This window comes from Vipera berus (genome assembly GCF_964194415.1).
Source record: "Vipera berus genome assembly, chromosome: 11".
Classification (NCBI taxonomy): domain Eukaryota; kingdom Metazoa; phylum Chordata; class Lepidosauria; order Squamata; family Viperidae; genus Vipera; species Vipera berus.
Genome location: NC_138214.1, coordinates 8,486,281 through 8,510,339, shown reverse-complemented (window position 1 = coordinate 8,510,339; position 24,059 = coordinate 8,486,281). Strand labels below are relative to the sequence as shown.

Genomic DNA, 24,059 nt, shown 5'->3' with positions numbered 1-24,059 from the left:
AGAAAGGGGGTAAAGGAATTGGGTTGTTTTTTTTTTTTTAAGATTTGCGCATGCCAGGTGTAAGTCAGCTGAGGTCCCTCCTCCCCAATTCACGGTTGTGTGTGTTGTTGTTTTTTTTTAAAAAAAATTGGGGGATAGATTTTTTTTTGCCAATTGTGTAACTCCTCCCGATCTGGTGAGTGGAAGAGAAGCATTTGTTTTCCTCAGGGCTAGGGAGGTTGCTGAATGAAAGGCACTTGCACCTGGGAGAGAGAGAGAGACGCAGTGAGGAAATGTAAAGTAAACCCCGAGAAAGGCTGCTTTCCTTCCCTTTCTTTCCCTCTGATTCACTCCTTCTGTCTCTTCCACAACCCCTGTTGAGTCAAGCCTTCCTTCCGACTTCCCCTCCTTTCCCAGACACGAAGTCAACAGGCACCTGGAGAGACGAGGAGGAGGAGGAGGGGTGGTGGTGGCACGGAGGGGGTGAGCTATGGATATTCTCTGCCCCCTGCTCCAATTTCTGCTCGCTGTCTGGTGGACTGGTGTAGGAGCTCTGATCAACTTGAAGTATTCGGTGGAAGAAGAGCAAAGAGCTGGCACTGTGATTGCAAACATTGCCAAAGATGCCCGAGATGCAGGTTTTGTGCTGGATCCTCGCCAACCCACTGCTTTCCGAGTGGTGTCCAACTCTGCGCCGCACCTGGTGGACATCAACCCTGGATCCGGGTTACTAGTGACCAAGCAGAAGATTGACCGGGACTTACTTTGCAGACAAAGCCCCAAGTGTGTGATCTCTTTAGAGGTCATGTCGAGCTCCATGGAGATCTGTGTGATCAAGCTGGAGATCAAAGACCTCAATGATAATGCTCCCAGTTTTCCCACAGATCAAATTGCGCTGGAGATCTCCGAGACGGCCACCCCGGGGACCAGGGTACCCCTTGAAAGTGCTTATGATCCGGACTCGGGCAGCTTTGGGGTGCAGAGTTATGAGATCACCCCCAACGATCTCTTTGGCTTGGAAACCAAAACCCGAGGGGATGGTTCTCGCTTTGCCGAGTTGGTGGTGGAGAAGAGCCTGGATCGAGAGACCCAATCTCATTACAGTTATATGATAACAGCTTTGGATGGTGGTGACCCACCCAACTTTGGAACGGTGGAGTTAACTATCAGAGTCATTGACTCCAATGACAATAACCCTCTCTTTGAAGAACCGTCTTACACCGTTAGCGTGCTGGAGAACGTTCCTCCAGGCACACCAGTGATCCGCCTCAATGCCACCGACCCTGATGAGGGCACCAACGGGCAAGTCTTGTATTCCATCCACAGCTATGTCTCTGAGAAGGCCAGGGACCTCTTCCAGATCAACCCTCAGACGGGCCTGGTCACAGTCACTGGTGCGATTGACTACGAAGAAGGCCACGCCTATGAACTGGACGTACAGGCTAAAGATCTGGGTCCCAACTCCATCCCAGCGCACTGCAAAGTGACTGTCACTATACAGGATGCCAATGACAACCCCCCTCTCATTAACTTGCTCTCTGTGAATAGCGAGCTGGTGGAAGTCAGTGAGAATGCCCCTCCAGGCTACGTCATTGCCTTGGTGAGAGTCTCTGACAGGGATGCCGGGGCTAATGGCCGAGTGCAGTGTAAACTGTTGGGCAACGTACCCTTTCGCTTGCAGGAATATGAGAGTTTCTCCACCATCCTCGTGGATGGACGCTTAGACAGGGAGCAGAGGGACCAGTACAATCTAACCATCCAAGCGAAGGACAACGGAATCCCTTCTTTGCAGGCCACCAAGTCCTTTACCGTCAAGATCACAGATGAGAATGATAACCACCCTCACTTCTCCAAACCTTACTACCAGGTCATTGTGCAGGAGAACAATACCCCTGGAGCCTACCTCCTTTCTGTTTCTGCCAGGGACCCTGATCTTGGTCTCAACGGCAGTGTCTCCTATCAGATTGTCCCATCCCAAGTAAGGGATATGCCTGTTTTCACCTATGTCTCCATCAATCCCAACTCGGGGGACATCTATGCTTTGAGATCGTTCAACCATGAGCAGACCAAGTCTTTTGAGTTCAAGGTCTTGGCCAAAGATGGAGGCAACCCTTCCTTGCAAAGCAATGCCACCATCCGAGTGATTGTCCTGGACGTCAATGACAATACTCCAGTGATAACAGCCCCTCCTTTAGTCAACGGGACTGCAGAAGTCTACATCCCCAGGAATGCTGGGGTTGGCTACTTGGTGACCGTGGTCAAGGCAGATGACTACGATGAAGGGGAGAATGGGAGACTTTCCTATGAAATGGCTGAAGGGGATAGAGGGTTTTTTGAGATTGACCAGGTCAATGGTGAGATAAGGACCACCAGAGCATTTGGGGAAAATTCCAAGACAACGTACGAGCTGATTGTCGTGGCCCACGACCACGGGAAGACATCCCTTTCAGCATCTGCCTTGATTTTGATATATCTTTCTCCGGCTCTGGATGCCCAAGAATCCATAGGATCTGTAAATTTGTCCCTGATTTTTATTATTGCTCTGGGTTCAATTGCTGCCATTCTGTTTGTCACCATGATCTTTGTAGCCGTCAAGTGTAAACGGGATAACAAAGAAATCAGGACTTACAACTGCAGGTAAAGTACCGACATCTTTGATATTAGCCTTATGTGACTGCTTAACGTCAACCCTTTGAATGTGTCACTAGATAACTGCCCTTTCCTAACCCCGCCAAGACTTTCCAGATAAGGCCATATAGAAAGGTCAACTGGGGATTCTTTTAAACAGGACTCCAGTTGGGGTATAAAGTGGATGTATTAGGGTAATTTATATTCTTTGCTTATCCAGGATTGCTTAAAACAAACAAAAAAACAAAAAAACAACCACACACACACACAAGTCCCCTGGCCATGCATGGCACCAGTGTAGTGAAAAGAGGCTAAATACAAGGAATTGTAATAATAGTGGTACAGCAGGCTTTTGAAGTGCAATCTTGAACGTGCAAGGTAACGCATCTCTCTGTCCTGCTTTGGACCGCTTTGCTTTATCTCTCTCCTTCCCCCCCCCCCCCCGAAGGAGGGAAGGCTCAAAAAAGAAAGCTCTTTGGATCAGTTTGAGAGCCAGCTAGCTCCATTCTAGCCATGCTTTTTCACAGTGGCTGCAGTCCCACTGCTATCCTGTCCCCGCCAGATGAGGTCACTGTGGCTGTTTCTTTAGAACCCGGTTTGTTTTCTCCAAGAAGGAGTTGGTTGTAAAAAAAAAAAAAAGGAATGTGAAAGCTGTTCGAAGAGAAGATAAAAGAACGCCAGGTTTCGCTAGAAAGATACAAAGATATTTTTTGGGTTGGGTTAGGGAAAGCGACAGGCTTGGCAGGCCTCTTTGAATTGTCTGTCTGGGGGGACTGGGGGGGAAGGAAAAAAATAATCCAGAAAATTTTGGTTCTGCTCTGCTCTGCTGTTCTTGCAAGGGGAAAATGATAGCAAAGCTAGCTTTCCTTTTAACCCACTTCCCCTGTTCCAACTTTATCCATTCTCTGCTAAAAAAACAAACCAAAAACCAGGGTTGCTTTTTAAGTTGCTTTTCCCTGTCCCCCCCTCCCCCCACAAATAGTATTTGAATGATGCCTGGATTTATTTTTTTATTCTAAATGTGGGCAGCATTCACGGATGCGGATGCGTTTGCCCAAGACGGAGGGTTGCATGCAGCTTTCCCCCCTCTCCGCCTCCCTCGCCCCCCTGCCCCCGCTTTTGAAATCTTAAGACATGGATTTGTGTCCCCTGAATATGTAACGGCTGTGGGATCATTGTCTGTCTTTTGCTATTCTCTGTGTCGCACAAGTTAGTAGACAAACGCTAACCACACATGAATATCAATTGGGTGCCATAAAGGAACAGCTGCAGCCGCCTATAAATGGTTTAATCCTGTTACGAATGAAATAGCCATAACTTCTCCATTCCTTCAGTTCTTGGCCATTTCAGAAAGAAGGGGGGTGGTGGGGGTGGGGGGTGGAAATGAATGTTGGTCCTGCTTTTTGAAAAATCCTGAATGCCTCCAGCGATTTGAAGCCTGGCATTCTTTAGTGACTTACTTACACTGTTCATATTCACAGAGTTCATTTCTCACTCGAGTTTTACAATGTCTTGTACCTCCCGGCCATACAGTTTCAGGGCGTGAAAGTATGGAGGCCAGCCATCCTCTGCAAATAAACCCACTGCATTTCCAGGGGTTCAGCTTTTAAAACAAGATCTAATATGTTGAATTTGTTGTTGTTGTTGTTGTTGTTTTAACCAGCTCAGCCCATTAAGCAAGAATAGGTGCTGAAGGAAAAAGAAGACTTCAGTTGAGTCAATGCCCCTAACAGATTTCCGCTTTGGTGTAAACTAGTTGGTTTAGCAGCATTATGGCTTGGGGATTAATGAAGTGCACTTTAATTAACTAATTGGCCAGTGGAAGAGAAAAACACACAGATAAGGCACAAATGAATGCCTGAGTAGGCAAGATTTCAGAGTCCTTGCTGGAAACGTTTCAACCCACGAGATGTTGAGCAGGGCAGGTCTATAAGGAGTCCTTCCAGAAGTGAACTTCATCCAGTTCAGCAGGAGGATTTCCTTTGGTGAAAATGTCTTTAAAATATTAGCCGCTTATAGAAAGCGTGCTGAGATTTTTTCCTTCCCTGGAAGAAGCACCCTGTGGTTTTCTAAAATACGCCAATAGGCATGCTGGGAAGAATATATCTTGTTATTTGTCCATTGTGCCTTTGAAATCAGGGTTAGGGGAATGTAAATCCCCCTTAATGTGTGGTAGGGAGGCCCCCCGTCCTTTGTCTTCCAAACCAGGGGCACAGATGTCACACATATGGGCAGGCAGGTTAGTTGATGCTTCCTCTCAGGTGCTGATATATTGCATAAGCCTTCTGGATCCAGTCTCTAAGCATCCAACGTAGGCATTTGGATAATCTCCATCTCTACCTGTTGCTAAATGGTCAGCCTGTTCTAGGCTACTTCTTTCTCCGGTGCGCATTAATTTTACCTCTGGGGGTTAAGCCAGAGCTGTTTGAGCCTGTAAGGCTGGACCAGATAATCCAGAGAGCCTCAAATAAGACAAATGGAAAGCACTTGTCCATTTGTTCTTTTTCTGCATGGCTCCTTATGAAATCCACACAGTCCTGCATCGGTGGCAAAAACAAAGCTTCTCTCTGTCTTGCATTCCTTTCGAAAGAATCGCATGCTGCAGTGACACAGCCTAGCTATTAACCTGCAATAGGACGTGCCATTTTTTAAGAAAGTGGTTTGTTTTTTTTGTCGTCTTCGGCGACCGAGAGAAAGATCTTTTTGGATTTTCTCCTTGACTTTCCCTTCAGCACAAGTCTCACCGTGCCTTTATCGTGTCAGATGAAGACTCTCATAGTTAGCCTTCCAGAAATGGGGCATCTTCCCGGGGTGTGCCCTTGAACCCCCAGAATTCTGCACATTGGGGATGCTGACTGGGTGGGGGATTGTGGGAGTGAAAGTCCCCATATTTTGGAATGCATTCAGTTTGGGTCATTTGTCTTGTAGTTTTGTTGCAAAGCTAGCATAGGGAATAAACTTTGATGGTGGTGTTTTGGTGGTGGTGGTGGGGTTTTTTTTGTTTTTTTTTTAAGCTCAGCAGGCTTGACTTTGGGAAATGAACATTTTCCAGCCTTTGGTACAAGTGAGATCTATTTCTGACTTTTAAAGCCTGGCCACAGTACCTTCACATCTTCCTTCAATATCTACGTCTGTGTGGCACTGATAACAAGACACGGTCCCCAGTGGTAATACTGAGTCACAGTTACTTCAGTCTAACTCATCAAGATAAGAACTGATTGCATTCTTGTCTCTAATTATTTTTTCTGGCTGTTGTTTACTGATAACTTTTCTCCTCCTGCTCTTTCTTCTTTTTTCTCATTTTCCTTTCCCCGGGTGAGAGATAACTGCGTAGTATTTCGGTTAACCAGTTAAAGGTCAAGAAATGTGCGTGTGTGTTCTACATTCCTTTCAAAACACACAGCTCTCACCGCTGAATGGTCTTGCAGGAATGGTGTTTTGATCCCGCCAGATGGGTGGACTTCATCTCCCAGAATTCCTGGCTTTCAGAGCCTTGCTGAGAATCCTGGGGAAAATGTGGTCCACGCAACTGGAGGGAGAGGCTAGGAGAGAGAACAGGAACGACTTGGGATGTAGCGTCAGGTGGGATGTTTCAAGCTGTGAGGCATCGTGAGGAACAACCAGTGAGGAGGAACAAAACCTACCAGATGGATCTTTTTTTTTTGAATACTGTATTAATTTGGCAAATTGAGTTCACAAGATAATTTGCCTTGCAGAAATTTTGGCTGCTGGGGAACAAGTCGGTGCGAGGTAATTGACTCCAGTGGCTGTTTATAAGCGTGTATTATCTAGATAGAACACCTTTGGGCCGGCTGAAGGAACGTAACCAGGTTTACTGCTTTGGGAAATGGCACAGAACAATCTCTCTGCCCGTTTTCCTCTCCGCTTTCCCCATTTCTGCGAATCCATTTAAATAATTTTTCTGATCCTTATTACCGAAGGAAATGCATTTGCATACTCTTTTTTTTCCAGTTCATGGATTTTCACATCATTATTTCCCCCCCCCCTCCATTTTCTGCAGGCTGAACTATATCTCGGGTAACTAGATATCGACCGTTCTCAGCAGCAGAAAAACAAAAAACCCCGAAACAAGAGGAATATTTTTTTTTCTCCCTCTCTTTTATTCCTCACTTCTTGTCCTGGTGTGTCGGATCCGCTAACTTGTTAACGCTTAGGAGAGACACAGCCCAAGACCCTTCGCTGTCAAAAAAAAAAAAAAAAAGAGCCGAGCCATCAGTCACCCCTGCATGTGGATGGGAAATCGGTCTCTCTCTGCGATGCCCTCTTGACTAGTGTGCCGTGCGTGGATGACGTAAAGGTTCTCACTTTGCTTTCTTGTGTCCTGCAGAATTGCAGAGTACTCCTACGGGCACCAAAAGAAATCCTCCAAGAAGAAAAAAATCAGCAAGAATGACATCCGCTTGGTGCCCCGGGATGTAGAGGAGACGGACAAAATGAACGTGGTCAGCTGCTCCTCCTTGACCTCCTCCCTCAACTACTTTGACTATCACCAACAGACTCTGCCTCTGGGTTGCCGCCGATCGGAAAGCACCTTTCTCAACGTGGAGAATCAAAACAACCGGAACGCCAGCTCTAACCACAACTACCACCACACCTTCACGGGCCAGGGACCCCAGCAGCCGGATCTCATTATCAATGGGATGCCTCTGCCAGAGGTGAGCTCTTCCCTCGGATCGAAGAGGGCTTTCCCTGCCTGGTGGAAAGTCCCCCCAAAGGGCAACAATGAACGAGTTTTACTTGGAGCTGGCAGCTTGGGGCTAAATAGACCCCCCCCCCCAAAAAAGCATTTTTTGAGTTGATGTTGGCTCCCGTCTTGGGTGACTTTAAAAATTGGACCAGCTTCCCCGAAGGTGACCTTCTCCAGATGAGCTGAGCTCCTATTCACGTCATCTTCACGATGAGAATGGTAGTCCAGCATATTTGGAGAATGACATGTTGGGTGTGACGGATCTACCGAAGAGATGTCTGAAAGTGACTGTTAGCTAGGTTAACTAATGTCTTTTTTATGTCCAGGTTCCTCCTGCATCCATGCAAATTCTTGAGTGTGGAACATTGGAGTGTATGGCTGTCTCTAAAGGTTTTTCTAGCGCACCTGAATAGCCGCTCTGGGAAAGAGCCTTAATGACTCCTGACCTGAGTTAACACAGAGCTTGTTTATATTTGCTACTTATTCTGGACTTCTTGTAGAGTCAAATGCATGGATGTGATTTGACTTGAGTGTGTTTTGTGGAGGACCATTGTATCCCTTGCGTTGTTGTGGATTTCTCGGGGTTTTCCTCCATCTGACATGGTTTAGCACAGTTGTAGAGGTAGACTAAATAATGTATCAGCATGTACTCCATGTCAGTGTTGTGTTGATGGTAGCAGGTCGGACCTGTGTAGACCAGTGAAGGGAAGGGACCTAGAAGTTGAAGTGCTGTTGTTTACTCACCAAACATAGCAAACTCTTCATTATGACCTCATCTGTCTTTGTAAAAAGGGTCAATTCTTACTATTCCAGTTATGGGATTCTAAGGGTAGCAGGCTCTTCTCTTAACTCTAAAGCTTGCAAAATTCAGAGAAGGACCCTTAGTAACTTGGTCAGAGATGGTAGTATTAGCTTCCAGAGTTTGGTAATTGCTAATCCTGCTCTTTCTGAGGTTTGGGCTGTCAACGTTTATGAGGCCAAAATGATGCCCCCTCGACCTGAGTGAGTAATGTGGTTAACTTCGCATAGGTAGTCCTTGACGTATGTGGCCTTCAGTGGCCAGGCATCCAAATTTTGATCATGTGACCATAGGGATGCTACAATGCTCATAAGTCTGAAAAATGATCGTAAGTCTCTCTTTTTCAGTGCTGTTGTAACTTTGGTCACCAAACGAAGTGTATGTGTGTGTGTGTGTGTGTGTTCTGAGAATGGACGGTCCAATGAAGATTAGCCATAGCCAATGGGCATAGAATACTCATTAATACCCATTAATGGGTCAAGAGAAAAGTCCTGGAATGGGGATTTTGGCTGAAGGGCTGATTGGAACATGATTAGATGCATGTCGGTTCTTATTAAAAGAGCTTTTTAGGCAAGGCTAGTTTTAATAGCAGACAGTAGATACGGTTGTGGTACGTTAAATTCAGCTCCCACGGTCATCCACTTTCTGAATATTTGCTGAGGATTCAGTCTTAAACTAACCACACTGGCTACGTTTGCAAAACACACTAACTCTCAAAAAACAAGCCAGGGTAACTAACACACAGCAGCTTGCGTGAATGCAGCTACTGAGTGTACACTATGCCTGAACTAATTACATATGTTGTGAGCATAGCCTAGTGACATGTGATGACTTCGGTAGGAGATAGATTTACGTTGCAAAGCTTAATTGGGGAATTCATGGGGGAAGACGAATGTCTAAAACAGGGGTCTTCAAACTCGGCCCTTTTATGACTCATGGACTTCAACTCCCAGAATTCCTCAGCCAGCATGCCTGGCTGAGAAATTCTGGGAGTTGAAGTCCATGAGTCATAAAAGGGCCGAGTTTAAAGACCTCTGGTCTAAAAGATCAGAGTTCTCAATCAAATGTTCTCATGTTTGTTTCTGTTTCATTGTATAATGTGATGAGGGAAGAACTTGGTTTATCCCCAAAGTCTTTGGGGACAGGTGCCTGAATCCAGTGGATAAATGGAAGGTAAAGCTGTTTTCTATTCAGATCTGGGGTTTGTTAAATCTGCTAGGCAAGCAAGAATTAAGGAGACACCAACAAGGTATCTTAAAGCCAGGCTTGGGTTAAATACAAAACTTTTGAAAGAGAAAAAGCAGTTTCCAACCCTCATTTATCATGAGTCCATTAAGCTGGAGCCTCTTTAAATCAGTGTTTTTCAAGCTTGGCAACTTGGATTTCAAACTCCCAGAATTCCCCAACCAACACTGATTTTATATGATCTGAAATGCTTCTTTTGGGGTTTCTCTCCACTGGGTTAAGTTGCAGTTTGTGAGATGAGATGCCAAGGATTGGTCTAGTGCAGGGGTCTTCAAACTTGGCCCTTTTATGACTTGTGGACTTCAACTCCCAGAATTCCTCTGCCATCATGCCTGGCTGAGGAATTCTGGGAGTTGAAGTCCACAAGTCATAAAAGGGCCACGTTTGAAGACCCCTTGGCCTAGGGTCTCTTGATGGTTCCTCTTCCTTCCATTCCTTTCCAAGACTTCTTACAGTCTTTCACAGTGACAGTGATAGTCTTCTACCTGGATTACAGGATTGCTCAATAGATGGCGGTGCTTATATCTAACTACAAAATGAGATGAAGCCTTCTCTGTGCCTTGTCATGAGAGAGGTGAGACGCTTTGAAATGGAGGAAGCTTAGGGACACAGCTCTAGTCAACTTGTGAGACAGACATCTTGCATACAGGAGGTTCCATGTTCAGCTTCTAGCATCCCCAAGATCAGGGACTCTTGTGTCTTTTGATGAACCAAGATTTGAAGCATCCCTTATTGACAATACCGATGAATACTCAGTTCCTCAACTGGGGGGTAACAAATGATGGGGAGATGTTCTTTTCTCTTTGAACTTTTGGGATTAGCTACTCCTCAGAGTAAGAAAGTATAGAAATTCCTGGATTAATTGCATAGCCCGGTGCAAGATCCATAGAGATTTTGAACTTCTAATAAGGAAATTGAGATTTGGCTGTTATGTGCTTTAGGAAATGTAGGATGGATTATTTGACTGAGACCGCTGCAGATTTCCTTGAAATGAAGCCACTAATCCAAGGATACTCTTCATTCATCCTTTTCAATTTTGAAGTGGAAATACTGTCGGGGCCACCAACATCCTTGCAAATACCTAGTTTACCCCCAACTCCTTGGGTTTGAGATGGTTGTTGGAGAAACACGCTGTGATATATCAAAGCTTTTTATTAGAAGACAAGCTCTTTTTTTTCTCACTTACTGGGAGTTGAAAATACTCATTCGGCTACAGTATGTACCCAATACTGTTGGACATTTTTGATTAACACGGATTTGCTTCTCTTTGAATTACTTGGCATTAAGTAAATATCAAGTAATTTTTTTATAATGGCATTGTCATATTTCTTACTTTACATAGAATAACAAAGCTAAGAAGTTGGTGAAATATTGATGACTTGTTCCATACTGCTTCGTGTTTTTATTTCATTTTGGGTACCTGGCTAAATACATAGATTCCAAGCTTATTTCTTTGCAAAAGCAAATACTAACTATGGCTGGGTCCACACAAGAGATTTGAAAGCTATACTTGCACAACTTGCCGCAACAGCTTAGCTTTATCTTGATTATTTAGTTTTTGGTAGAGTTTTGCACACATCCATTCACTAATTTATCCTCCTGTGTATTGAGTGAATGTGGAAAAGAGATCCTTTTAGTAACTCTTTTAGTAACTCAGTTATGTGTGATGCAGAACTATGTTTTTAATAAATTTTAACTAAGATATGTGTGTTGGACAAACACAGTCTGTTACTTTGTTTGAAGCTGAGACTGGCAACCTGGTATTGGATTAATATGATGTGGGAACCAGAATGTTGAACTAGTGTAGAGAATTCACAATTTTTATTTCTTTCAGTGAGTGTTGCTTTGAGTCAATTTTTGATTCCTGGTGACTACTTGGATAAATCCCTGCAGTTTTCTTGGCAAAGATTTCAGAAGGAATAGAATAGAATAGAATAGAATAGAATAGAATAGAATAGAATAGAATAGAATAGAATAGAGTAGAGTAGAATAGAATAGAATAGAATAGAATAGAATAGAATAGAATAGAATAGAATAGAATAGAATAGAATAGAATTACGGGATAGAGTAGAATAGAGTAGAATAGAATAGAATAGGTTAGAATAGGTTAGAATAGAATAGAATAGAATAGAATAGAATAGAATAGAATAGAATAGAATAGAATAGAATAGAATAGAATAGAATTACGGGATAGAGTAGAATAGGATAGCATAGCATTGGATATAGAATAGAATAGAATAGAATAGAATACGTTAGAATAGGTTAGAATAGAATAGAATAGGTTAGAATAGAATAAGTTAGAATAGGTTAGAGTAGAATAGCTTAGAACACAATAGATTAGAAGACAATAGGTTAGGGTTGCACCAAGGCAACTTCTGAATCGCTGCAAAAGTGCTTGGAGCAAATAGTGAACTAAACAGACTGTAGCAGTTGGCAGTGAGGGAGAATATATATATATATATATATATATATATATATATATATATAGCCAGTGTTGATACGGGATATGTAATCAGATTTCTCCGCTGCAATTGAATGGCATCAACCTGTGAATAATCATCCAGGTATTCCAAAGGTAGCTGCTCTTATAACCTTGTACGGTTCTTGGGTTATTATTTGACAATGCGATGAGATGGAAGATGACCAAACTTTTGAGTTTCACAGGGTTCCTTAAGTAGTGGAGCTGAAGCAAAAGGATGCTTGTAAACTCGAGGCTTTGAGGCATGGTGCAGTCTAGGAACTCAGAATCTGATCCAGCTATTTTTACTCCTAAGTTTATCCCAGGAATTGGTGATGCTTGAGAATTTCTTTCAAATTTCTTTTGGTGGGTTTTTTTGAGTTTGCTTTCTTATTGGGCATGGTGAAGGGTGTGTGGCTGTTAACAGCACTGTTTTCTGTTGTGTCTTTCGATGAGAGTGAATGTTCCTCGGCTGCCTACATTTTCCAAGACTGGAAAAATCCCTTCCTATTCTTCTCTTCTAGGGCATTTAATGCAACTGTAGGAAGCTGAAGAGGCTACTAAGTGCTGGAGAGGTGATAGTATAACTTAAGACAGGATATATATCACATCCCTTTGCCTTTTTATAACAAAATGTCTGTGTTTGCAGAACAGGCTTGGCAAAATCAATTAAAGGCCCAGAATTTGCATTTGCAAAACTTGGGTTAGTTTCAACTTTGATTTGTTCTGGGTCTCTTGGACTATTGTGCAAACCCAGGCTGTATGAATACGGTAATAGTTTATGCTTTGTGTGACTTCAGAAAAATAAATGAAGAAAGGTATTTTATAAATATGAGCAGTAAGTGTAGGGGCACTATACTGCTTCCATGTGAATGGCACTAAAATTCTCTCTTGAAATTTCAAAAGCAAATTCTCATCGGTTAAGGTAGGAATGGGTAGAGAGAAAAAAAAGAATGTTTTTTGTGTAGGGTGCATGGTCCACTCTACTCTGAGCAAACACCATGTGCTTTTTTTGGGGATATGTATAGCCTGTGTCTCATATCTGCCTCTGAGTTATATGATGCAAATCATTAACGATAAAAACCTATAGTGGTTCAAGAAGTTGAGAAAATGGCAGCTTGTGTTGACCTTTGGAGCAATGCCAACAATAACATTTAAGCACTTTACAGAATTACTTGTGGCATGAATGGCGGGCTAAATTTGGAAGTGGTCAGAGTAACTGAATGGCACTTTGTACAACTGGCATTTCCTAAAGAGAGGCAGATTTGCGTAGATGTTTTCGTCCTCTTATTTGTGAGCCTGGTATTGTAGAGAGCTGTTTTTTTTCCTCAACATCAGCAGTCTTTATAATGATGAAGACAACAATGACAAAAATGAGGATAATAATTCACAAGCAGTTACCTACCTACTTGCAAAGCATCGCCAACCCTCATCACATGGAAAGGATTGAGCTAATTGCTACTACTTATTAGCAAAGAATTGTGAAAGTTTGAGTGGAACTGCTAAAGATAACACACAGGAGAGAGGACTGCTTGGTTTCACCCTGTTTGTTTCCCCTTTGGTGTATTTTCTTGGGCTTTGTCTATTGTGGATTTATCATTTATTATATTTTTATCCCACTCTAATTACTCTGTAAGTAACACAAAGCAGTGAGCCTACATAATATACCTTCCTCCTTCTATTTTGCTCACAGCAGCAACCCTGTGAGGCGGGCTGGGCTAAGTGTGACTGGCCAAGTCACCCAGCCGGCTTTCATGCCTAAGGTGGGACTAGAACTCACAGTCACCTGGTGATTGGCCCAAAGTCACCCAGGCAGCTTTCATGCCTAAGGTGGGACTAGAACTCTCCTGGTGATTGGCCCCAAATCACCCAGCCGGCTTTCATGCCTAAGGTGGGACTAGAACTCACAGTCACCTGGTGATTGGCCCAAAGTCACCCAGGCAGCTTTCATGCCTAAGGTGGGACTAGAACTCTCCTGGTGATTGGCCCCAAATCACCCAGCCGGCTTTCATGCCTAAGGTGGGACTAGAACTCACAGTCACCTGGTGATTGGCCCAAAGTCACCCAGGCAGCTTTCATGCCTAAGGTGGGACTAGAACTCTCCTGGTGATTGGCCCCAAATCACCCAGCCGGCTTTCATGCCTAAGGTGGGACTAGAACTCACAGTCACCTGGTGATTGGCCCAAAGTCACCCAGGCAGCTTTCATGCCTAAGGTGGGACTAGAACTCTCCTGGTGATTGGCCCCAAATCACCCAGCCGGCTTTCATGCCTAAGGTGGGACTAGAACTCACAGTCACCTGGTGATTGGCCCAAAGTCACCCAGGCAGCTTTCATGCCTAAGGTGGGACTAGAACTCTCCTGGTGATTGGCCCCAAATCACCCAGCCAGCTTTCATGCCTAATGTGGAACTAGAACTCACTGTCTCCTGGTGATTGGCCCAGAATCACCCAGCTGGCTTTCATTCCTAAGGTGGGACTAGAACTCACAGTCTCCTGGTGATTGGCCCACACTCACCCGGCTAGCTTTCATGCCTATAGTGGAACTAGAACTCATAGTTGTCTGGCAATTGGCTCAGAGGTAGTTTTCATGCCTAAGGCGGGACCAGAACTTAGATTTCTGGTAATTGGCTCAGCACCTTAACGAATAAGAGACTTATAGATTTGAGTGTCAGGGAGTTTTTTTTTTAAAAGACTTCTGGCGGACATGTGGCTTTTCTCTTATTGCTAGGATCCATAGGCAAAATGCTGCTTGGGGCAAGTTATGAAACCTAGTGAGCTTTCTATGCTACTTAACGTGGGATTCTTTTTTTGTATCTTGGTAGTGAGTGGGTATCTTTAAGGGAAGAGAAAAAGAGAAAAGCACATAATAGAACATCTCTCTGGCTTTTTAGCCAGAGAAAGGCTAAGACTTGAGTTGTTAGGCAGCTTTTAAATCTCAAGGCTCCTTTTTATTGTAGAAGTTAAGAACCTTGAAGTAAAAAAAAGGAGAAAAGTCCCCACAGAATAGGTGTTAGTAAAGCTTATTTCTTGTTCTATAAAACAGGCTTTCTTCTACCTTCCTTTCCCCCCCTCTCTGGCTAAGATATAGAATTATATACTCTAAATCTAAAACCTCTTTATAATACGGGCGAGGTCTAATTGCTCCATAATGGAACTCTCCAAATTCTGAACCATTGTAACTCAAAAGTTCTGAAGAACAGCTCAATATCAAGGCCAGGATGTTACATAAAGCAAGTGCATCTGATTTTTCCAATCCACCAGGTTTTGTTCTAAAAAGGGTAGCCGTGAAGAATCTCTGCTTTCTTCACTGGCAACTTTATCCGGGTTTTGCCCAGATTTCTGAGGACACGCGTTTTGGAAAAGATCTGATTTTAGTAAAGGGAGGATATTTGTAGCACAGGGTTGAAATGAGAAGTCCTTGGTACTCTCTCTGAGCTTGGTTGTTTTCTTGTGGACATCTCATTACCCCAACTAGGTAACATCATCAGTGCTACAGATAGCCACCCATTCCATTCCATACCTGTTTTTTTAAAAAAATTTTCTGAACATCAAGCAGTTCTTCCTTTGAGTCATGGTTCCGACAAATGGAACTCTTCAAAGAACTTCGAGGCATTGTTTACCTTAAAGCAGGGGTGTCAAACTCAATTTCATTGAGGGCCGCATCAGCATTGCGGTTGCCCTCAAGGGGCCGGGTGGGTATGGCCAGGGTGGGCGTGGCCTACAGGGTGGGCATGGCCAATTCTACATCGTTCGCATCAAGGGTGCCTATGGGGGCCTGGGCAGGAGTGGAACAGATCTGAGGGTCTCTGGCAGAAGGAGGGTCTCTGGGCCAGGGCCAAGGCAGTGGGGGCGATTCCCTCACTGTTTCCAGGATGGCTTCGTGGGCCACATGAAACCACTTCGCGGGCCGGATCCGGCCCCCGGGCCTTGTGTTTGACATGTCTGCCTTAAAGAATCTTTATTCGAGTAGCATAACATCGGCATGAACATAATCGAAGCCAAAATCTGAGTTCCCCTCCCCTGGACACATAGTATCAAAGCACAATTCCCTCCTCCAATTTACAGTCATAAATCACATTCCCCAATTAGTTTGAAGCACGGGCTTCCCCTCCAGCTCTCCAGCCCAGCCAATTCTTTATAATCTCTTATTTCAACAACCTTGGTTCTCACGCTAGGTTCAGTGTTATTATGTCTAGCTGGACTCTCGTGCACATCCCCCCTCCTTTCCCAGCATCATCTGACTCTAAAAGCGAAAGGAAGAAAACGGCTGCATCTCCATCTGTTGTCAATGCAAAAACATCCAATGTTAGCAGCGTTGACAATATCACTAGCACTGATCTGATTTTCCCCCCCCCTTAATTACAGTGTCAGACATTGGAGGTTGAAGTTGGCAACAGAGGAAACCAGGAATTCTGGAGAAACAGAATATGGCTCTGGATGAGTTCACAAAGTCACAGCATGTAGCACATGATCAGAGTAACTTTGCCTACATACATAGCAGTGGTTTTGTTTTTGTTTTGCGAGCTTTTCCTTGTTTCTTAAAAGGAGTTGAAATTTGTGTGAGATATTGGTGAAATGCCAGTCAGGCCCTTTTAATGTAGGCTCCCTTCTGTAGCTCAGAGAACTAATGAGATAGCGCAAGGCCATGTTACTCCAGTGTAAGATTCCTCAGAACAGCAGGGGTTTTCTGGCTTAATTTGTTGTTGGGGATTGTAGATCAGAACGGTCCCATTTTGGTGAAAACCAGCTTTTGGACAGCAATAAACAAATGCTGCTGGAAGGAGGTGCTTTTGTTCTTCCATGTCCTGTTCTCAGGATGAATTCAAGCAACTCACAATGGAGAAAGGGCTGAGTTCCCAATAAGTCTGTTTGTAAGCATTTTGGGCAGGGGATATGTACGTCAGAATTCATTTTCCTAGGCTGAACTTGGTTTGGGTGAACCCAGCCTCTGTGACTATTTTAATAAATCAGGTTCATGCAGACAGTGGCTTAGCATGATGTATGAACTCAGCCTTATTTTGGGTGGTCTGATTCATTCCATTTCAAGATGCTTTTAGTGTGGAAGGCTTATCTTGGCTGCCTGTATCCATAACGAAGTTTAAACATTGGGACTATTGAGGAAAACCGTGAGGAAAAAAGTGTTGTCTTCATTTTCTGACTTCTAGCCACATCTTCATAAAAGGTCTGTAGCTTTGCATTTCTTGGAATCACCTGGTAGAATTGGGGGAAAAAAAGATCTCAAAAACTGGTGGGTTTCCTTTGAGATATTGTTTAGCTGAGTGGATCATGGTCTAATTCTGCACGGGTATCCTATTTACATAAACTGCTAGAAAAGTATCATCCCTGCCATGGGTTGATTTGAAAAGTGATCTTTGGTCTGAGATACACCCTTATGACCCTTCAAACAGAAAATGCTCAATTCTTCCACAATTGGTCCATTCTGCCAAGTATCTGTTGTAAAAGTTTAAATCTTAAACCTCACCCCAAGGTTAAAAAAAAAAACACTAACAGCCCTGAACATTGCATCCTCCTTTAATTGAAATGTAGAAGTGAGTTTGTGTTAATTAAGAACAATACATGAAAGGGCATTTGCCTCATTTACATTGCAATGCAATTGATTTCCCGGGTCTCCCCAAAGTGTAAAATTAAAGCTTTGGGTTAAATAAACAAGTTGGGGGGGGGTGTTAATGTGAAAGGAACAGCATGTCCTTGTGGTAGAAATTTCTTTTTAAAGATGGAACTTGCCGTCTGCAATTTGCCTAGTCATATGGATAATGAGTTTGTGTGTGTGTGTGTGTGTGTGTGTGTGTGTGTATGTACAAACACACAAAGTGCTAACCCAGCCTGTGCAGTTGATCAAGACTATTTTTGAAGTTGCTGAAAAATAATAATAATAATTATTGGAGGTTTCTGCTGTTCAGTTATAGGAGAGCTGTTTGCCCCATATTATGTAGGATAGTTCAGGTGCATTTAAAAAATCCAGATGGCAACTGTCCAGCTGGACAACATCTGGAGGGTAGATTGAGTTGGTGTCTGGTCTTAATCTTTCCCACTATATTTCTATTGTGAATAACTGTCACAATTTGGAAAGTTGCTCATAAAATGAGCATATGTAGTTGACATTTTTTTTTTAAAAAATGAAGGTATAAATGATTACTCTGTTCAGAAGATCCATTTTTTGTTGCAGAATAGTTCCTTGGCATTTGGGTCAGTATTACTTTCTATGTTACTACGGGTTGAAGTTATTTTGGTGAGCCCTGGAGGTGGGCAGGGTGCCGGTCCAGGAACCACACTGTGCCATTTTTTTTACCATTTAAATGAACAATTAATAAGCTCCTTTCCAATGATCTGATCTAAGCTTCTGCTTTTTTTCCATATTTGTTTTGGTTTTGACAGTCACATTGGATGGATGGAAAATATCGTGAAAAATTATCAAAACACAAGTAATGCGTATGCTTTGATTTATAGAGCAATAGCAACAAAAAAAGTTTATTAAGGGGTCTCTGGAGACTCCTTGCAATTTTTAAGTGGTTTGTAGAGTGGGGGAAAAAAATCCCTTTAAGAACCACTCAGTTTGATTCATTGATTTAAATGCTGCAACTTCAGTGAAAATGCTAAAAACTCATGCTGATAATATGATGCATGCAATGCTATTTTTATGGATTCAGAATAAAGTGATATATAACAGAATAGTAAGTAGTAAGGGCCTTGGCGGTCTTCTAGTCCACCCCCTGCTCAGGAAACGTACACCATTTCAGACAAATGGCTGCCCAGTCTCGTCTTTAAAACCTCCAAGTGATGGAGTTGTGGGTGCACCCACAACTTCTGCAGGCAGGCTGTTCCACTGATTAATTGTCCTCACTGTCAGGAAATTTCTCCTTAGTTCTAGGTTGCTTCTCTCCTTGATTAGTTTCCACCCGTTGCTTCTTGCCCTGAAGGGGTGGTGGGGAATGGGAGGATTTATACTCCTTCTAGACAGTTGGTCATTTGCATTCTTTTAGAGAGTCGTTGAGGCTGCTTGGAGGTTTACTTGTGTCCTCAGGGTCCCCTGAGTCATGCAAATGGGTGTGGGGCCTTCTTGGCTGCAGGATGTTTTCTGCCCTGTGTCCCTTCACGGTTGAAGACGGGCCCAGGCTGTTGGGGATGAGTCTGTGTTGTCTGCAACTGAAGCGCAAATGGTTCAGTCAGAGCTGAAGAAGCTCCTTGGCTGAGAAGCGAAACATCTTCAAAGTAAAACAAGAAACTCCAGTTGCCTCCTGAAAAAGCACCCTTGGGACAACTGTGACCTGGAGGACTGAGAACCTCCGTAGACATGGGATGTGTGGTACTGCAACTCTCAGAACTGGCTACCATGTCCTCTTAGGACAAAGATGGTGGTTTTTGGTTAGAGGATATAATTCATTTGCTTTTTTAATCAGGAGTTACATTAGCAACGAGGAGCTTGGTAGAGACAACAGGGCTAGTTTTTTTTTTCAGAAAAAGTTTTTTTTAGGGGGACATAGAAATTGATTTTTTTAAAGAAAAAAAAGGGGGTAGAGGCTTAATCCACTAATTCTGGTAGAAAACAACCATAAGATTGCAATTGGGCTGCATAGTTATTGGTGGGAAAAATTCTGAAGGCTATGAAATCCCACTCTAGGCTTTGCACATTTCAATTTCTCTAGGCAAAGATTTTTTTTAAGTCTTTTTAAATATATTCCTTCTCATGTCTGTGATGCCGGAATTATTATTTTTTATTGGTTAAGCTCCTGAATAGATGGTCAACACGGGTGCATCTTAGAATCCTTTGGGCTATTTTTCTTTAATGATGAACTATAGGCAAATTTCTACAAATTTGCTTATGTCCTTCAAGGCAAAATGAATGCCCGTTTTCCTCCGGCCACCCGTTATCCATTTCCAGTGACGTCTTCCTGGTTTTGTGAACGTTTGCGCAGCTTGTGAAGGAAGAATCGGGAAGTACTCGAAAAGCAGAATCAAAGAAAGTTTTCTCACTTTCTCCCTTCAACTTGTCCTCCTATTCTTTGTTCTCTTGTTCATTGTCTGTCTTCAGGGGGGAAAAATGGTCAAAGTGTTTCATTTCTGTGTGTGTGAGAGAGAGAAAGAGAGAGAGATGAGGAGGAGGTGTGTATTTCAACTCTGGTGAGTGTTCTTCCTCTAATATACTCCGTTTGTGGAAGTCAGCTTGCATCTGGCATGGGAACGCTGAAATGACGGTAACAAATTGTGCCGTTTAAAAGCATAGCAGGGGCCAAAGAATACCAGGCAAATTACAAAGGAGAGAAATGGAAGGAGGTTGGTGATGAGTAATGCTGTCTGTAGAACTTAAAAATCCTCCAGATCAGACAGTTTCAGGGTACTGTCCTATCAAAATAGATCTTATTTTTAAGACTGGCTCGCTCCAGTTGGCTGTTGTAGATGAATGGATGGAACAGTGGGGCTGCAGCCACCAAAAAAGCCAGTGCAATCCTAGGCTGCATTAATAGAGGGATAGAATCAAGACCAGGTGAAGTTAAAACACAGGGTTGTAATTTGAGGATTAGCTGTAGTTCCCAGAAAGAGAAAACAAGAAAATGACTTGTCCCAAAGATGCTTTTTCAGGAGGCAACTGGATTTTCTTGTTTTTCCTTTGAAGACATTTCGCTTTTCATCCAAGAAGCTTCTTCAGCTCTGACTGGAATGGAAAGATTCATATTCCTTGCAGACAGCTGGTCATTTACATTCTTTTAGAGAGCCGTTGAGGCCACCTGGGAGTTTATCTGTGTCCTCAAGGTCATCTGAGTGGTGCAAATGGGTGTGGAGCCTTCTTGTAACTGCTGAAAGGACTGTTGTAGACTGGAGATAGAAGATGTCATATCTCTCCCCCTCTGTTGAGGGGAGGGCTGTTCAATTTTGACCCAGATGGCTTCTTTGACCCCTCTTTCAAACCAGCGGTCCTCTCTGTCCAAAATGTGGACTTTGCTGTCTTTGAAAGAGTGGCCTTTGTCCTTTAAATGCAGATGGACTGTGACAACTTTGGGACAACTATGACTGTGGAGGACCGAGAATCTCCATAGACAAGAAAATGACTCCTCTTGTTCAACTGCAAAGCCCTTTACTCTCTCTTTAGATCCTGTTTACTCTTGTAGTAGGCAGAAGCATCATTGTTCATAGAGGAGCCGTGTTCCTGGTTTGCTTTTAGAGCTCACACTTAGTAATTAAATCATGCTCAGCAGCGCCATGCACAAGATTCTGACAAATCTGTTTTTCTTATAAGGGGGTGAGGTCACCGTATCTCATCACTATTTTTCCAGTTTTGCAGCAAATGAGACCTGCACGAACAGGTCATTTCTCCAATTAGCACATCTTTCTTTGCTTCATTCCGACTGTCTTTTACTGCTGTGTGGTGCACAGATGCCAATTTGGGTCTAGGGGTGAATATGCTTTTTAAAACTTCAAAAAAAGAAAAAAGATGATCGTTGGTTGTAAAAATAGCCAGGAGGTCTCCTTGATTTCTCCAACCCCGTCCCCGGTTCTTCTTGTCATGCGTGGATTAATAGGCTTGCTTCGCTCAGCTTAACTTTGGTTCTCCTGTATCAAAATAACTGTGGTAGGAGCTGTCGGTCTCCCATTCATAAGAACGGAAGTAGTTCCTGTCCCATCTAGTCCAACCAGACTGGACCACCGATCCTACAAGGAGACCCACTAGATTCCTAGCAGATGGCCTGCAGAGGTAGCCACATTGCCATGAAGGGCAAGTAAGCACTGATCCCTCAGGGGATCCCTAGACAGGCTGTTTTCTGGTGGGTTCTTGATTGTTTTGTTTTCACAGAGACGAGTCTGAGCTCAAAAAGAGAGAGAGAAACATACGGCTAGTCCTTGACTTACGAGCACAACGGAGCCCAACGTTTCTGTTGTTAAGTGAGACATTTGTTAAGTGAGTTTTGCCCCATTTTATGGCCTTCCTTGTCACAGTTGTTAAAAGTGAATTGCTGCAGTTGAGAAATTAGTAACTTGGTTGTTAGGTGAATCTGGCTCTCCCCCCACTGCCCCGTCCATGGACTTTGCTTGTCAGGAGGTCATAAAAGGGGATCACGTGACCTCCGGGTCGCAGCGACGGTCGTAAGTGTGAACCAGTTGCCAAGGGTCTGAATTTTGATCATGTGTTCATGGGTGGTGCTGCGAAGGTTATAACTCTGAAAACTGGTCATAATAATAATAATAATAATAATAATAATAATAATAATAATAATAATAATAATAATAATAATAATAATAATTATTATTATTATTATTATTATTATTATTATTATTATTATTATTATTATTATTATTATTATAAAGTTGGAAGGGACCTTGGAGGTCTTCTAGTCCAACCCCTCGCTCTGGCAGGAAACCCTATACCATTTCAGGCAAATGGCTGTTCAGTCTCTTCTTAAAAACTTCCAGTGTTGGAGCATTCACCACTTCTGGAGGCAGGTTGTTCCACTGGTTAATTGTTCTAACAGTCAGGAAGTTTCTCCTTAGTTCCAGGTTGCTTCTCTCCTTGGTTAGTTTCCATCTGTTGCTTTATTCAGTGCCATTGTACCTTTGAGCGGCCAGTAAATGAACTGTTGAAAGTCGACGACAGAGATGTTTTGACCCCTTGCTGGAATAGTGAAGCCATTTTCTCCTTGGCTTATCATACTCCCCAAGTATTTTTCTAGGCTTCAGGTGAAGTGCTTAAGACAGCCTGGACCCTCTCTTTCTACATCTCCGATTGACCAAAACTTATTAATATGAATTCAGACAACAGCAAAGGTGGGTCTGTTTTGCTGTTTCAGGTTTTACCTCTTTGAGCTTTGAAGATGACCTTCCAAAACGTTGGGTCGAGGCCCAGAAGGTGAACAGAATGTTTTTGGTTTTGCATTTCCCCTCCCCCTCCCCCAAAGACTCCAATTTTATTTTATTTTCTCTCTTGGAGCCTCTGCAATTCTTCGTGATTGTCTCCAGGCAGTTTCTGACCACAGTTAATAGCTATTTTGGCCATGCTCTGGGATAGCAGCTGGCGTTCACAATCCATCTTTTACCCATCACTATTTTTTCTGATGCGTGCAGATTCCGGCCTCTCAAGAGACTCCTTCCCTCCCATACCCTCTCTTGTCTGTCAGCAAGAAATACATATATTTTGTTAGTGCCAAACAAATGGCTCAATATAATAGCTATTTTGCTGGTACATTTCAGGATACAATGGAATGTCATCATTGAAGCAGACATAGAGAAAGATGTACTGGGGTGGGGAGATTCTGAATTTCAATCTCAAATAGCCCTTGGAAGACCCTTCAGGATGACACCACCAAATGTTGGTGATGAGGCTTCTTCCTGCCAGAAGTGAACAGCGATTGTTTCACTACATTTGTTCTGACACAGTTACGCTTTTCTGAGTGGGGATGAGCGACTTTGAAGGTTAAAATAGAGTTGCTTTACAGTTCTTGCCTTATGACTATTGGTTTAACAACGGTTAGGCGTTACGGCAGGACTGAAAAAAGGAGCCTCAGAACCCAAGAATGGGTGTTACGGGTTTTTCCCCCCCATGGCATAAATATTAAATTTTATTATATTGATTAAACTATACCGCCCAGAGCCCCTCTGCGAGGGAGATGGATGGTTAAGAAGTTCGATTTATGACCTGTTCTATGACTGTCATACCCTCCCACCCTTCCCATGGTCACATGATTGCAGTTTGGATGCTTTGCAACCGGCTTGCATTTATGATGGTTGCAGCATGTTGCGGTCAAGTGATCATGATTTAACAGAATAACAGAGTTGGAAGGGACTTTGGAGGTCTTCTAGTCCAGCCCCCCCCCGCCCCGCTCAGGCTTAATGGCCACGTGGTTCACTTAACGACTGCACAATTCGCTGAACGGCTATTGTAAAAATGGTTGTAAAATTGTTCTGGTCCCATGATAACTCCATGTGGCTTTGCGACCAAAATCCAGGTACCAATCCAAGGTATAAAATGTGGGGCAAATGCTCTTTGAACAGCTGATTTGGAGCGCGGAGGAGCCGGCATCATAATTTTGATAGAAAACCTACAAAGCTGGTCTATGGGGTGGATTGTTATTTTTTTCCTCCTTTAAATTTGCTAGTTATGTTTTTAGAAGAGACAGCATTAGGAGCAAGATTCATGCCCCGAATGTTAACGCAAAGCTCTTCTACTTTTCTCATTCTCGTACAACCCAGTTATCATTTTAATCTGCTTGTGACACTCCCCCCCCTCAATCCCC

The 24,059-nt window shown here is 43.3% G+C and overlaps 1 protein-coding gene across 1 annotated transcript in view; it reads left to right on the top strand.

The window, feature by feature from the left end:
• Window positions 1-469: 469 nt before the first annotated feature.
• Window positions 470-24,059, top strand: part of PCDH19 (protocadherin 19) — a gene marked incomplete at its 5' end in the record, with an annotated part of 107,942 nt that continues 84,352 nt past the window's right edge. Inside the window, 2 exons of the mRNA XM_081336677.1 lie at window positions 470-2,616; window positions 6,956-7,283. Of these exons, the coding sequence (XP_081192803.1) occupies window positions 470-2,616; window positions 6,956-7,283 (2,475 nt within the window). The remainder of the gene's footprint in view (window positions 2,617-6,955; window positions 7,284-24,059) is intronic.